The 17,027-nt window shown below is 38.8% G+C and overlaps 1 protein-coding gene across 4 annotated transcripts in view; it reads right to left on the bottom strand.

Annotated features, from left to right (window-relative positions):
- The window catches only part of BTBD3 (BTB domain containing 3), a 39,139-nt gene that overhangs the window by 11,480 nt on the left and 10,632 nt on the right, over positions 1–17,027 (bottom strand). The window contains exon 1 of one of the 4 annotated variants that reach the window (XM_029222159.1): positions 12,641–12,702. The exons of 2 other annotated variants lie outside the window; for them this stretch is intronic. In XM_029222159.1, coding sequence (XP_029077992.1) covers positions 12,641–12,696 — 56 coding nt within the window. In that variant the 5' untranslated portion in view covers positions 12,697–12,702. Of the gene's footprint in view, positions 1–7,716; positions 7,759–12,640; positions 12,703–17,027 lie in introns of those variants that run through there. One more of the 4 variants, XM_029222158.1, reaches the window with a different exon arrangement.

Below are 17,027 nucleotides of genomic sequence, written 5' to 3'. Positions count from 1 at the left end.
GTACGTGGGCCTCTCACTGTTGTGGCCTCTCTCATTGCGGAGCACAGGCTCCGAACGCTCAGGCTCAGCGGCCATGGCTCATGGGCCCAGCCGCTCCACCGCACGTGGGATCCTCCCGGACCGGGGCACGAACCCGTGTCCCCCGCATCGGCAGGCGGACTCTCAACCACTGCGCCACCAGGGAAGCCCTAAAGACATGTTTTTAACTACAAAAAATAATCCAGTTTTTTAAAAAACAAGAAAGATATTTTAATTTTTGTAGCCAATTTGGAAAGGCATGAAAATGTGAACAAAATCAAGACAATGAAAAGCTTACTGAGAGCCACCGTTTCTTCCCACGATAATAAGACAGTTAATATAAGGTCCCTGCTACTGCACGTGTGGTCGAAGGAGCAGCAGCAGCACCTCCTGGGAGCCTGTTAGAACCCATGGCCTCAGCCAGACTCTGCATCAGGATCTGTATTTTAACAAAACTCTCCAAGTAATCTATATTACATTCAAGTTTGAGAAAACCTCATACACATGACTAAGGGAATGTTACAAGGTCTTCCCAATGTTCCGGTATCAACATCTGGAGCCGCGTTTCACATTCAAGTGAATGGACAAATAATTAAAAATAATTTAATTTTGAACCTTCATGTCTTGTTCTGAAATTCTGATCAGCCCCTAAGTGTCAAATTCTATGATTCAGATGTGTAGACAGCCAACTGAGAGGTCCCCAAATATTTTTCAATTTTCAGGAAAAGAAGCTCAAGCCCAAATTATTTTAAAGGGCAGTGACAGAGACAATTAGTGGGAAAAATAAAGGATTAAAAAATGCCAAGTGTGAAACAGATGAACCACCTAATATTTTTAAATAATCTACTTCAAATTCTATTTCAAAAAATTAGCACTGTGGTACAGCACAATTAGCAATCAAATAGTCTAGTTCAGTCCTGGCTCAGCCACTAAAAATTAAAGAGCTGTGTGTGTGTGTTGGGAGGGGGAGGGAGGGAGAGTGTCGGAACACATCATTTAGCCTTTAAAGCGCCTACACAATGAAGAGGTTCATCCAGAATTGATGAGTGTTTCTCAAACTTTACCCTCAATCCACAGTAAGAAATCCATTTTGTATTCAGACCTGGTACTAACACCCACAAACACATATATCTATATACAGATGGAAAGAAGGTCACAAAACAAAACTTATGCTTAGAAACACTCTGGTATTTTCCGTTTTATTCTTTTCTTTTTAATGTTGGTTTTGATACAGTCCATTGATTTCATGACCACAGTTTAAGTAACACTGGTCTAGATTATTTCCAAGGACTTTTAAGGCTTAACATCCCAGGGTTCTTTCCTATCAGGAATTTGGACTAGGGGCCACTAGACAAGGAAGAAGGCAAGGCTGCATCAACTTAATGGAGCCCATGAAACAAACCCCTCAAATCACATGCAAAATTGGGAGTCTGCATTTATTTTTCTGGAAAGAGAAGCCATATCTGTCTTTCAGAGTAATTCATGATGCAGAACATAATAAAATGTTATGGAAATCGCAGATTAATTTGAATAGTCAAAATATTCATTGTATCATTTTATTTTCTGCTTTCATTTCTATAGTCTATCTCATTAAACACAAATTATGGCTTCTTTCCCCCCCTTGAAATTAAATATAAATAGTTAAAATCCCATCTATTGAATCTGTAACCCATAAACATCACCCACTGGGTTGAAGAATAAAGAATACCAGCCTGGTATCTACTGTCAAATTTCACGTCTAAAATTTCTTTCTGGCTAGCATACCACTTGTTCCTACAGGTCCTGAATTTTAAAGCTGTTATGAGACATGGTTAATTTGCCCTATTAAAGTAAATAAATAGGTGAAGTCAAGAAGCCCATCAATCTTTTATGAAAGTATTCTCAAAATACAAACATGCTGATCATGCAGTGTATTAGGTGTCGGGCATGCAATGGTGAGCAAGATTGGGAACCAAGCTTAAAAGGTTAGCGAATAGCAGTGGATTTCAGATAATTTTATAACTGCCGGAAAGTTCAATCACCTTTATCTCTTCCCATTCAATTCCCCATAATAATAAAATTATGAACAGAATTAAGCTCACTTAGATCAAATCATCCTCTTCACCACTGGAAGGTCTGCCAGACATCCGGTCTTTATTTGGTATTACAGAATCTTGTTTACTCAGTTTGGGGACTTGAGTAAGGTTTGGAACTAAAAGGGACTATAGAAATCATTTAATCAACTCTGTCCCACAGATAAGGTAACTAGGGGTCCAGAAGATTACGGGATTTGTGAAAAGTCCACAGTAAGGTTGTGGGGCAATGTCCAGACTAGAGCGCAGATTTCCTGACTGCTTGCTTAATTGTGTCTGTTCCACTTGCTCTAGTTTTCACCCACAGTAATTACCCCACAATCTTATGTAATGCTTTATCTTCATATTTCTAATCTACTTCAAAAGAAAAACACACGTCTGAATTTACAGATATGAAAACCATGAACATATATATACTCTGTACCCTGCAGGAAGCAACTGCTAGAAGAATGGGAGGACACTTTCTGGGAAGAAATGGAGAGGAACTGTAACAGGAAGGAACACAGGAGCGCAGCAGCCATGAGGAAGCCACTCAAAAACAGAAGAGGCTCTCCAGTAAAATGAAAATTAGAAAGCCAGCCATTCATGGTTAACACCAACAAATGCAATGTCAACAACTAACAATGCTGGCAACTCTTGTTTAACTTGCTCTAACCTTGCACTCCTTGTCTGGACTTGTATTTGGTTTACTACAAGACACCTAAACAGCTACAGGGTGGACACCTCCAGAACCTAACAGAGGAGAGTAATATAACCTGATAAATTATGACGGAAGAGTGTTTTAGTTTTGCTTATCTTTCTCTTCAGTACTGAGCAAAAGTTATGTTTTGATTTGGGAGGTATAAAACATAAGTGACAAAATGGTGGCAATCCCTAAAGATAGCAACAGTTGCTGGAAAACAGACTATATGCATGTTAAATTTGGAAATAAATACAGTCAAGCGCTGGCGGCACCGTATAGTGGGAAAAAAAGAGCCAATAACTAGCGAACCTAGGGTTAGTTACTTAGGATCTGTAAACCTCATTCTACTCATCTGCCAAATGGGGTGATTCTACCTAGCTCATCCCTTTCAGGTTTCTCCTGAAGGCAAGATTACATGTTTGTGAAAGCACTTTGATAGAAGTTGAAAACACTCTGCAAAGGTAAACTTCCACTATTAGTAGCAATTGTACCCAAAGCAGGAAATATTTGTGATACAATTTTCCAAAACACAAAAACCCAAAGATTCATCTGGCTCCCTGCCCTCCTAATCTTCCTGGCTTACAGCTACTGACATTTCATCCATCTGCAGGCTTGCTCCAGCCCCACCAAGCAGGCTCCGGTTTGCTGGGGCTCTTGTTCAGATTTTACAGGTAAGGTTCAATAATCAAGATCTCTGTTGTGCATTGTGATCAGGTCCCACACAATGCCCAGGTGTGCACCTGGAACCCACATTCCAGGCTGGGTGTCCAATGGACTTCGAGACCACCTGTTGGTGGATACCCAGCTGTACCCACCTCCTGAGAGAGTCCAAAGTGGCAATTAGTCCAGAGCCACCCAGCAATGTCTACATTAGCAACTCAATTTGGCCTCTCAACAATGACCCAATTTGAATTCTAGCACCAAGGGTGATGGTAACTAAGACAAACACTTGGGCAAGGCACGCCTCTGTGTGGCTGGAGGGATGAGGCTCATGGGCTGTTTCACTAAGTCATTTCCTATTCACCACACAAAGTTCCAGTTAACCTTAAAATTGTACATTAAATTTGGAAAAAATGCCCAAAGGTAGAATGTGACAATTCTTTGAAGGCAGGAACAACGATTCTTTTAAAATTTCATGTAGCAGTTAACATGATATTTGATGATTATAGCTATGTCTATGGGTACCTTGTTTGGACTATTAAACAACTCAGCTAAATGCCATATCATTCTCTATCATATGTTAAATGAGGTGATCTTGAGAGGAACACATAAAATATATGAGATACTACAATGATAGGTATTTTAAAAAATACTATAAATTCTTTCGTAAAGTTTAAGATCCTTTAGTAAACAAGATAATCAATTGCTAATTTTTATATACTCTGAGTGATCTCATGTTAAGTTTCCTGTGTGTGAAAGCTGTTGACTACACAATATCTCTTATCGTTTCCAATTCTAGATTTCTAGAATTAAAGAATCTGTATAATGTTTGTTAGAAATAATGATTTATTTAATATAATTTTCTTTATATCTTAATATTATGATTATAACCAAAACCCAATTAAAACTCTATGTATGTATATATAGACATGTGCCACATTTAATTGGTTATAAGATTCCTTTTTCTCCCCCACTGCAACATTTTAACATCTCTGAAATTGGGCTGAATCTTATAATTGATGGCATTTTATGAGTATAACTTCAGGCTCCTCCCCTTTCTTATTGGTACATAAAATAAAGGCATACCTTACAACTGATGGCACCTTACAATCAGTGAAATAAGGTAAAATATATATAATTCAACAGAAAAAAAGGGCTCTCTTCTTTAGGTTGGTTAATTATTCCCCTAACCAGGCAAGATGCCGGCTCAGAATTCTGGCTGAACTACATTAGAATAATTGAGCTTTCATCAACCAGTCATTTGATAAAGTATATAATCACAATTCTCATCTGAGACTGCTACTATGACAACCGATGATATGGTAAAAAGTCTACATGGAAATTCCAAAATGAGAATTTCCATTGCCAGGACTGGTAAGAGTTTCAGCATTAATACAATGCATTTCTACTAAATTCTCATGGCACACAACTATACATGTACTTAAAACTCCTTAATAGAAGCCTATTAACTGGGTAATATTTGCTAAAGATATTTTATCAATCAATCAATCAAAGATTTATTAACCTACAACAATGTGATACATAGGTTAAACCTGGAGCTAAATGACTCCTTTGAAATTATTAATAATTTTCAAACAAATAGAATCAATATTAAAATATTAGTTTTAAGAGGGAGAAATATTATTATCATATTACAATGATCCCATTACATGTATGACTTTCTCCTAGGTACTTGAAAACAATTTATCCAAAGAAAAGTAAAACCAGGCCTCAGGAGGTCTCTTCTGAGAAGGCCCAAAGGGGGGCTGTTCTGACCCAACAGGGGACATTAAACCTATAGGAAATTCTGGAAAGAAGGACTCTGCCTGATCACAGCTGCGGCTTTTTCCAGGTCGGCTGTTGGCTTTAGTTGACAGAGGAGGAAAATATGTTTTAGTCAAATAAAAAATATTTTTCATAGATATTTTTTACTTTGCCTAGTATATTTTTTTCTGATATTAGGAAGATAATAACCAAACTCATCTCTACACTCAGATCATTAAAATCCAAAGGCCCTCTTCACTTACGTACTTAACCAAAGAATGTCTGGCTTTATTTGATAAAGCCACACTTTTCCAATGAGCACATGGAACAGGAAGAAAAAATCCTGACAACCTTCAAACCAACCTTCAAACCATTCTGTATCAGTCCTGTTTATTAACAGGGTAGATGTAACAAACCAATTTCCCCAACATCTACAACTTAGTGAAAAAGCTCTGCAAGATAAAACAAGATTCCCAAACATAAGTCACTCACTGTGCGTTTGCCCTCAGTCACTCAGGGGCACTTAGAAATGAGCACTGCTCTCCTCTCCCTCAACATAGTACAGCCCTCCAAAACACTCGAGGGAATGATATACATTATCTTACACTAAAAATTTTTATCACTGTAAAATCAGTAGGATAGTTTTGTTAAAGGCAAGGCGAGAGAAAAACAAAAACCAAAAAGCTTTAATTTCCTATTTTAGCAAAGTCACATAGAAAAGACAATTTACCAATTTTGTGTTTTGACTACCACCACACACGTATCCACAAGAGCCTTAGTTAATTACTATTTAATGAAACGCCTTCCTTCATTTTTACAATGTATGTGACTAGAATGAAATATAGTTATTTTAAGCAAACAATACAAGATCTAAAAATAAGAGATCTGCTATACTGAGAGAACTTGTGCTACAGGAAAACACAAACACATCTGAAATTACCAGGCATCTTCAAACCCAATTTTTAATATATCCTTTCTAGAGTAGAGACCACCAAATGAAAATGAAAAAAGCACATAACATTTCTAAACTGAGTCACAAAAACATGTTCTAACAAAAAATCCAAGTAGAATTAGAAGCCTGTGATGGAGGGTTATTATAGAAACCAGCTTCTGGCAAAAACTCAAAGTAAAATCTGTTTTAAGTCCAAATAAAAAAATATGTTTTACGCTACTTTTAATTAGCTTTAAAGTCTACAATTCCCCATGATTGTTGTGAAGGACACACTATAAAGGCACACTGTACTGTAAACGCTGGCATAACCTTAACTATATCAACACCAAGTAACATTCAGAGACGACCACCATTTGCTGCAGGAAATAATTATTTGGCACCAATAAAGTACCCCTTGTTGCTTCTATCTCTCATGCTGTTCTAACCAGAATAAAAGTTGAGGGGTTTCTATACAGAGTTTCATTGCATGTGTCAGAACTAAGAAAATGAGGTACTTTAAACAAAAATTCAATTCTAATAATATATTTAGCAAGTTTTCTTTTTGTTTGTTTTTTTAATTAAGAGCTACTATAGAAGTAGGTCAGTACAACTGCCCGAAGGTATAGTATAAAATTTAGCTGCTCAGAAAATAATGCTCAAGTAAGTTTCATTTAGAAAGTCAAGACTATTCGTGAAAATATGTTCTCAAGTTTGGGTTTCCCCAATCTCTGCATCGCACAATAGGTAGACAGTATTTACATGTGTACCTAAGTAAAATGAGTAGATTAAAAGCATTCAAGTCAAAAATATATCTTCGAAAAGTGGCCACTCAACTATTAGTGCTCCAAATTTTTTAAGTAACACTCAGAGAAGCAACGGTTTTACCACAGTCAAGAACTGCCTAGACTCATACAAGATCCATGGTATTGATGATGCCTGGAACCAAACCAAGAAAGAGTTGACAGTCTCTGAAAAGGGTGATCAAAATTAAAGGAGTCAGGTCTCTGCATAAGCATTTTACTAGCCAGCTGTAGGGATGCCATGATCCACTGAGAGTTCAGTACGGGAGACCTGGTTGATGTCAGTATTTGTTTAATGTAATATTCTCTCGTAAAATTTAAAATATGGCATAAAAAGGAAATGAAAAGGGGTATTTATTAAGTGGCATGTGGCCAAGTTTTTAAAATTAATTAATTAATTCATTTATTTTTGGCTGCGTCAGGTCTTCATTGCTGCACGCGGGCTTTCTCTAGTTGTGGCGAGCGGGGGCTACTCTTCGTTGCAGTGCATGGGCTTCTCATTTTGGTGGCTTCTCTTGTTGTGGAGCACGGGCTCTAGGAGTGCGGGTTTCAGTAGTTGTGGCTCGCGCTCTAGAGCGCAGGCTCAGTAGTTGTGGCACACGGGCTTAGTTGCTCCAAGGCATGTGGGATCTTCCCAGGCCAGGGCTCGTACTCGTGTCTCCTGCATTGGCAGGCAGATTCTTAACCACTGTGCCACCAGGCGAGTCCCAGCATGTGGCCAAGTCTTAACCAACTACTCTGTGCTGCTCCTCCTAAAGAGGTTACCATGTGAAAGGAGGATGGCCTCACCTGTTGCTTCAGCATGCTAGGAGTGCAGACCAAGCATCTATCTAGAAAAAAAAAGAAGAAATTCTGTCTCATCTTTCTCAGCGAGAGGAAGCCACACAGTTTGCAGTGCATTCTGGATCTCCATGACCTGACTCCAAGCCCTGTGACTTGTACTCCTCATTCACTCACTTTGCAAACAAGACTATTCCTGAACTGAAATGAGCCCACTGCCTCCCGCCATCCTCCCTGCCCTCTCTTCCTTACAGCCCACCTGTCAGAAGCCTACCCATCCTTCACAATGCAGTCCACAGACACCTCTACAAGGAAGGTTTCCCAGCCTCTCCACGCTGCACTTTCCCACATTTCACCCTGCCTTAGGCGGTCTGACTAGGTGAGTTCTCCAAGGGCCTTATCTCCATGCCTCCCAACAAGAGATAAAAGCACCACACTCACACCTGGCTTACAGGTTCCTGTAACAGGAACGATCAAGTCCAGCACTTATTAAGTCCATCTAGAACCTTACATTGCATTGTGGAGCGCACCTGGTCCTGGGCTAACATGGTCTGAAACCGAGGGCTGTCAAGTTTCCAGCTGTCCGAGATGCAGGTTTACACGAGGTACAGTGGTAAAGAGCTGAGACATCTGTGAACTGTGTCCTGAGGCTTCCCGAACATGTCTAAGCACAAACGTGGTTTTATAACATTGCATCCATCTAGCATCTAGTCCAACTGAAAATACTAAAGCACGACTTAAAGCAAGTCCCCATAGGTGCTCAGAGCAAGGCTTAGCTTCATTAGAGTCTAAAATTTAATAGATATTTGCATAGTCAGAGAGAAGTATGGGCTAATGAGGAGCAAGACTCAGTTACCCAGGACAAAGCTGCCTTTATCAACTGGTCTCAATTCACGGCCTGGCGTATTTATTTATAGCACCAGTAGAGAATTTTAGTGATTTAATGAACTAGAAAGGATAATAAATTCTCAGCAATTCACTTGAAAGGAGGAAAGCAGTCATATGAATAATCTTAAAAAATGGATAATTAAGAAGACTTTTATATGTGGCTTTGAAACGTGTTTCGTCTGTACTTAACGCTGAATGCAAGAATTTCTACTACGTTAGACACACCCAATCTTCAAACAAAGTAATAAAACAGGCCTGTGTGTTCAGGACTGAGTATATGAATAGTCTAGAAACTCACCCCTACCCTGCAAACAAACCACACTGCTAGAGATGGGCAATGTCACATTTCAGATTACTGCAGGGCACAAGCACAAGCAGAAAAATGCACTTCTTAACACGTGTCTGTCTCGGTGAAACACTTTACTAAGAAAAACTGGAGTGTTAAGTAATCACGTTTTATTTTTCTTCCCCCAAAATAAAGAATTCTCAACTTCGGTCTATATAACATCTTACATTATTGGAGTAAGCATAAATGGAAATGGTCATATCAATAGTGGAGGAGCTGAATACCCTAGCCATGGCTGCAAAGTCTCTTGCTGGGTTGGTGTGTTTATGAAAGGAAACTTACCAGAAGCAATGATTTTTAAAATCATTAGTAGGGTTGATAATGTAAACAAACTGTTAAAATGTAATGGCTTGAATTGTGTGTTGGCAAAAAATATAGCTTGAATTTCTAAATAACGAATTCAACTGGTTATAAAAGCACATTTTTTGGAAGGTGGGATGAAGTAAACACACTGTTTTGCGCCTGTTGGTTAAAGTGTGTGTCTTACTGTGTTAAGTATTTTAAGCAATTCTGAACTGCACTGGTTCAGAAGGTACTTGAAGTAGATGCAGTGGCTGAGGCCCTCTGAAACCTCTCTGTGACATGTGGCAGTGGTGATACATCACCAAAAGCCATCACAGGAGGAGCCATCTGCTCCCAACAGAAAAGGGAGCCTTAAACAGATAAGGACTGGTCCACAGTCAGGCTCTGTGACTCTTGCCTTTTCACAACTGAAGCTGCTGGTTCCTAAGCCTGGACAGTCACTCCAGTGGACCCTAAGCAGCCAAAGTGAACAGCACTGAAGGACCTGTCAAGTGGCCTTGCCTTCCCTATGCCTCCCCACCCACACCTGGGGTGGGGGCTGGGGGGCTGGGGGATTTAGGAACAGTGATGAAACAGCTTGTGTGAATAGATTAGCTACCGTGCATTCCTTTGCCATAATCCATATATTATTTCATTGGGGAATCTCTATGAGATGCAGTAGTAAAAACTGTTGATTTTATTAAATCTCAGCCCTTGAGTATACATTTTCTTAATATTCTATGTGATGAAATGGGAAGTATGCTTAAAGCATTTCTGGTGAAACTGAAATAGAACGGTTGCCTTGAGAAAAAAAATACTTGTGCAAATGTTTGTGTGAGAGCTGAACCAGCCATTTTTTTCATGGAACACCACTGCACTTGAGAAAATATGCAAAGTATGCTTATTCACACTTAGGTATTTAGCAGACATTTTCTCAAAAATGAATGAAATGAGCCTGTCACTTCAAGGAAAAGTGACTATTTATTGCCAATGAAAAAGCAAAAGTTAGAATTTTAGAAATCTTGATTATTGCCACCATGAGCTTGATAGCTTCCCAAGCTATCAAGACTTCTTAAAGACTGTTTCTGATTAACACAGGTGACATCAGGTAAATGTAATTTTTTATACTGTATAATAAAACATGTCAACATTTTAAAGATCTGCATAACTCAGTGAACCAATGTTTTCTAATAACAATGCTATTACATTACAGAATCATGCATGTTGGTAAAAGGTCCATTCAAAGTACAAGACAGATCAATGGATTTTAGTATAAAAGGAATACAAAAAGTTCACTGATGGTTTTAGATTCCACATAGCAATCAACCTTTAAGAAATTACCATTCAAGTTTTGCTGAAGTTATCGTAGAATATCCACCATTATCTGAAAAGACTATTAAAATACTCCTTCCTTTTCCAGCTATATGTGTGAGGCCAGATTTTCTTCATAAGCTTCAATCAAAACATTTATTTTTTAAACAAGTGAAGATTAAATTTTTTTCTGTTTTCACTTCTATTCCAGTAAATATTAATAGAGATAACCCCTATAAACAAAAGCTCTTTGGGTTTCTTAAAATATTCAAGAGTATAAGAGTCCTGAGGTCAAAAAGTATAGGAACCACTGATGCCTCACCTGGCATCATAAGGAGTTTGGATTTTATTTTAAGTGTGATTGTGGTAAGCTACTAAACGTTTTCAAAGAAGATACTTTAAAAAAAAAAAAAACTGTAAGTGATCAGGGCCAGGTTTTTACACATACCTGCTTTTTGGTTCTACTCTATTAGAAAATAATAATTAATTCTCAGAGCATAATTCTCAACCATTTTTTTGCACATTAGGTAGACAGAATGGAGGACATGAGAAAATGACAATCTCTGACACAAAAAAAATTAACAGCAGTTGGGGCTTCCCTGGTGGCACAAGTGGTTACGAATCCACTGGCCAATGCAGGGCCACGCAGGTTCGAGCCCTGGTCCAGGAAGATCCCACATGCCGTGGAGCAACTAAGCCTGTGCGCCACAACTACTGAGCCCACGTGCCACAACTACTGAAGCCCGTATGCCTAGAGCCCATGCTCTGCAACAGGAGAAGCCACTGCAATGAGAAGCCCGTGCACTGCAGTGAAGAGTAGCCCCCGCTCGCTGCAACCAGAGAAAGCCCGTGCACAGCAACAAAGACCCAACGCAACCAAAAATAAACAAATTAATTAATTTTTAAAAATACTTAAAAAAAATTAACAGCAGTCAAGGAGCTAATATTCTATTTGTTCTATTACATTGTTTGGCACCTTAGCTTTACCCTAACCTCAGAAAATTCAAATACAAGGTACAAGATATATCAATTGACACCTTCTTTGAAGATCTTAAGAGAAAAATTTAAATGAACTTTGAGTAGACAACTGTCTCTAGCTTCATATAAACCAGCAAGAAGCAAGTTTCTCTCTCTGATAGTTTGCTCTCTGCTATAGGAAAATGAGAAGTAGCAACTTCTGCAAGGTAAGCACAGCTGCCAACATTTAAGAGAATTTGTTGTTCACTTTTTTCCTTCATTTGGAGACACACATTAGACAGAAACTGCCTCCCCCTCCAACACACCATTTTAATATCTTCCTATATACTATTTCTATATAGTACAGTATTTGATATTATGTAATATCAAAATATTCCTCTATAATAAGTAATTGAAAACAGTGTGTTGGAAATAAAGTTTAGGTTAGGACTTTGAAGAAGTCCAGACAAAGGAAATACAGCAGTGACTTTTCATTTAAAAATTGCTTAAAAAAAAAAAAACATATATATATATATATATATATATATATATATATATATATTTATTTATTTATTTATTTTTGGCTGTGTTGGGTCTCTGTTGTTGCCTGCGGGCTTTCTCTAGTTGCGGCGAGTGGGGCCTCCTCTTCGTTGCAGTGTGCAGGCTTCTCATTTTGGTAGATTCTCTTGTTGCGGAGCATGGGCTCTAGGCACGTGGGCTTCAGTAGTTGTGGCACGTGGGCTCAGCACTTGTGGCTTGCAGGTTCTAGAGCACAGGCTCAGCAGTTGTGGCACAAGGGCTTAGCTGCTCCGCGGCATGTGGGATCTTCCCGGACCAGGGCTCAAATCTGTGTCCCCTGCATTGGCAGGTGGATTCTTAACCACTGCGCCACGAGGGAAGCCCTAAAAATTGCCTTTTCTTAAAAAGCTGGTGTTCAAACACTTCCTCAGCTTCATTCTTGAAACGATTTTAGAGGTTGTGCATGTTAGTAGGATTGTGATCCTCCTAGTTACCTTACATTCAGTAATTATATATTATTATAGAAAGACTGTAAAATCAAAATACTGGTTATTCTGACCTCAAGCATCTGATTTTCCTATAACCCAACCCAAACACCATTAGGTATCGACATCCCTAACAAACACCCACCTGGTTGAGCACAACACTGGCTGGTGACGATTTTGAGAATGTGTCGGGAGCTGCATACTAGCCCAGAGTTCAGGACTGATTTTGGCATTTTGAGGAGTCTTTCATGGCAGTGACAGGAGAAAGGAGATAATAAAGTAACCCAGAATGTCAGGTAAGCATGGGCTGATCCCGTAAGGCCCAAAGAAATACTTGTTGAATAGTGTTAAATTAACTAGAAAATCTATTAATTCCTGTAAAGATATTCTACAGCATTTACTGAAATATGTGCTGAAATCCTTCGGGGGAGGGGTGGGGAGTCTGCAGAGAGACTGGTAGGGAGTGGGAGTGACCGCCCTTCCCGTTCCAGCAGCCGGGCCAGCTTCTAGCTCCTACTCACCTCATCTCCTGAGGCTACAGGAGGGATGAGGGAAGAAACCAGGAACAGGGAGGGAGCACTCTGGGATGCACCCCTGCCTGGGTGGGTGTCTTACATGGGGGTGGGGGGAAGGGCTATGCAAAAGAGGAAGCAACAGCTAGAACAGCGGGTTTGGCATCTGAACCTGCATCTGGAGCGGGAGGTGCTTCTGGGCCCCTTCTCATATTTTTAATGTGGACAGTAAGATTATTTTAAGAAGAGAGGCCTGCTGAACTCTAGTTAAGAATTTTATCATTTTCTAGACTTCCTAGGAATGTAAGTGATTCCCCAGTAAGCCCCCCAAAACACATCTAAATGCAGTTTGGCTATTACACTTGACTTGCCACTACACGTCCCATGAACAAAGGTATGAAAATAGGTGGCGGTCTAGATGTGAGCCCTGTCTTTCCAGAGACCTACAGTGTAATGCCTGAAGGCCAAACTCAGTCCCTCACTACAGAGTACATGTGTTTGCTGGTGCTGAGTAGGCAAGATCACCACTTCCGAAAAACTGGATAATACAAGAAAAAGTGGCAATTAAAAAAAAAAAATCTTCACAATGAAAACAAATACTTATACAGGTCCTCAGCCCAGCTGTAGAACTATAAAAAACAAGGTGTGTTTTCCAACTGGGCTATCCATTAACAACCTAAACTAAGGGATATTGTGCAATTCAGCAGCAGAGAGGCAGGTCAATGCTTTCCATTCAGTCTTGGCCAACAGTACTGACTGTTTCCAGTTCAAAATAAAATAAACTGTAGCAGTGCTAAGTCTTAAAGAATGAATTGTCACACTAACAAAGCAGAAATACAGAAAGGGCAGAAAGTAGAAACAAGAAGAACTACAATCCCACAGCCTATGGAACACAAACCACATTCACAGAAAGACAGACAAGATGAAAAGGCAGAGGGCTATGTACCAGATGAAGGAACAAGATAAAACCCCAGAAAAACAACTAAATGAAGTAGAGATAGGCAACCTTCCAGAAAAAGAATTCAGAATAATGATAGTGAAGATGATCCAGGACCTCGGAAAAAGAATGGAGGCAAAGACTGAGAAGATGCAAGAAATGTTTAACAAAGACCTAGAAGAATTAAAGAGCAAACAAACAGAGATGAACAATACAATAACTGAAATGAAAACTACACTAGAAGGAATCAATAGCAGAATAACTGAGGCAGAAGAACGGATAAGTGACCTGGAAGACAGAATGGTAGAATTCACTGCTGTGGAACAGAATAAAGAAAAAAGAATGAAAAGAAATGAAGACAGCCTAAGAGACCTCTGGGACAACATGAAACACAACAACATTCACATTATAGGGGTCCCAGAAGGAGAAGAGAGAGAGCAAGGACCCGGGAAAATATCTGAAGAGATTATAGTCAAAAACTTCCCTAACATGGGAAAGGAAATAGCCACCCAAGTCCAGGAAGCGCAGAGTCCCATATAGGATAAACCCAAGGAGAAACACACTGAGACACATAGTAATCAAATTGGCAAAAATTAAAGACAAAGAAAAATTATTGAAAGCAAGAGAAAAATGACAAATAACATACAAGGGAGCTCCCATAAGGTTAACAGCTGATTTCTCAGCAGAAACTCTACAAGCCAGAAGGGAGTGGCACAATATATTTAAAGTGATGAAAGGGAAGAACCTACAACCAAGATTACTCTACCCGGCAAGGATCTCATTGAGATTCGATGGAGAAATCAAAAGCTTTACAGACAAGCAAAAGCTAAGAGAATTCAGCACCACCAAACCAGCTGTACAACAAATGCTAAAGGAACTTCTCTAAGTGGGAAACACAAGAGAAGGAAAGGACCTACAAAAACAAACCCAAAACAATTAAGAAAATGGTAAAGGAACATACACATTGATAATTACCTTAAACGTGAATGGATTAAACGCTCCAACCGAAAGACACCGGCTTGCTGAATGGATACAAAAACAAGACCCATCTATATGTTGTCTACAAGAGACCCACTTCAGACCTAGGAATACATACAGACTGAAAGTTAGGGGATAGAAAAAGATATTCCATGCAAATGGAAATCAAAAGAAAACTGGAGTAGCAATACTCATATCAGATAAAATTGACTTTAAAATACAAAATGTTACAAGAGACAAGGAAGGACACTACATAATGATCAAGGGATCAACCCAAGAAGAAGATATAACAATTATAAATATATACACACCCAACATAAGAGCACCTCAATGCATAAGGCAACTGCTAACAGCTAGAAAAGAGGAAATCGACAGTAACACAATAATAGTGGGGGACTTTAACACCTCACTTACACCAATGGACAGATCATCCAAACAGAAAATTAATAAGGAAACACCAGCTTTATATGACACAACAGACCAGATAGATTTAATTGATATTTATAGAACATTCCATCCAAAAAGAGATTACACTTCCTTCTCAAGCGCGCACAGAACATTCTCCAGTATAGATCACATCTTGGTTCACAAATCAAGCCTCAGTAAATTTAAGAAAACTGAAATCATATCAACCATCTTTTCTGACCACAAAGCTATGAGATTAGAAATGAATTACAGGGGAAAAATATGTAAAAAAAAACACATGGAGGCTAAACAATATGTTACTAAAAAACCAAGAGATCACTGAAGAAATCAAAGAGGAAATCAAAAAATACCTAGAGACAAATGACAATGAGAACACGACGACTCAAAACCTATGGGATGCAGCAAAAGCAGTTCTAAGAGGGAAGTTTATAGCAATACAATCCTACCTCAAGAATCAACAAACATCTCAAACAATCTAAACTTACACCTAAAGGAACTAGAGGAAGAAGAACAAACAAAACCTAAAGTTAGCAGAAGGAAAGAAACAATAAAGATCAGAGCAGAAATAGAAACAAAGAAACCGATAGCAAAGATCAATAAAACTAAAAGCTGGTTCTTTGAGAAGATAAACAAAATTGATAAACCATTATTAGCCAGACCCATCAAGAAAAGGAGGGAGAGGACTCAAATCAATAAAATTAGAAATGAAAAACGAGAAGTTACAACAGACACTGCAGAAATACAAAGCATCCTAAGAAGACTACTACAAGTAACTTTATGTCAATAAAATGGACAACCTGGAAGAAATGGACAAATTCTTACAAAGGTATAACCTTCCAAGACTGAAGCAGAAAGAAATAAAAAACATGAACAGACCAATCACAAGTAATGAAATTGAAACTGTGATTAAAAATCTTCCAACATACAGAAGTCCAGGACCAGATGGCTTCACAGGTGAATTCTATCAATTAAAGAAGCGCTAACACCAATCCTTCTCAAACTCTTCCAAAAAGTTGCAGAGGAAGGAACACTCCCAAACTCAATCTATGAGCCACCACCACCCTGATAAAAAAACCAGACAAAGATACTACAAAAAAAGAAAATTACAGACCAATATCACTCATGAATACACATGCAAAAATCCTCAACAAAATACTAGCAAACAGAATCCAAAAACACATCAAAAGGATTATACAGCATGATCAAGTGGGATTTATCCCAGGGATGCAAGGATTCTTCAATATACACAAATCAATCAGTATGATACACCATATTAACAAACTGAAGAAAAACCACATGATCATCTCAACAGGTGCAGAAATAGCTTTTGACAAAATTCAACACCCATTTATGCTAAAAATGCTCCAGAAAGTGGGCAAAGAGGGACCCTACCTCAACGTAATAAAGGCCATATATGACAAACCCACAGCAAACATCATTCTCAATGGTGAACAACTGAAAGCATTTTCTCTAAGATCAAGAACAAGCCAAGGATGTCCACTCGCACTACTATTATGCAACACAGTTTTGGAAGTCCTAGCCACAGCAATCAGAGAAGAAAAAGAAAGAAAAGGAATACAAATTGGAAAAGAAGAAATAAAACTGTCACTGTCTGCAAGTGACATAATACTATACATAGAGAATCCTAAAGATGCCACCAGAAAACTACTAGAGCTAAT

Source organism: Monodon monoceros, unplaced genomic scaffold (assembly GCF_005190385.1).
Source record: "Monodon monoceros isolate NGI ecotype Baffin Bay Population unplaced genomic scaffold, NGI_Narwhal_1 Super_Scaffold_13, whole genome shotgun sequence".
Taxonomy (NCBI): domain Eukaryota; kingdom Metazoa; phylum Chordata; class Mammalia; order Artiodactyla; family Monodontidae; genus Monodon; species Monodon monoceros.
The sequence above is the reverse complement of the archived record's forward strand: the minus strand, read 5'-3'. Positions and strand labels throughout refer to the sequence as shown.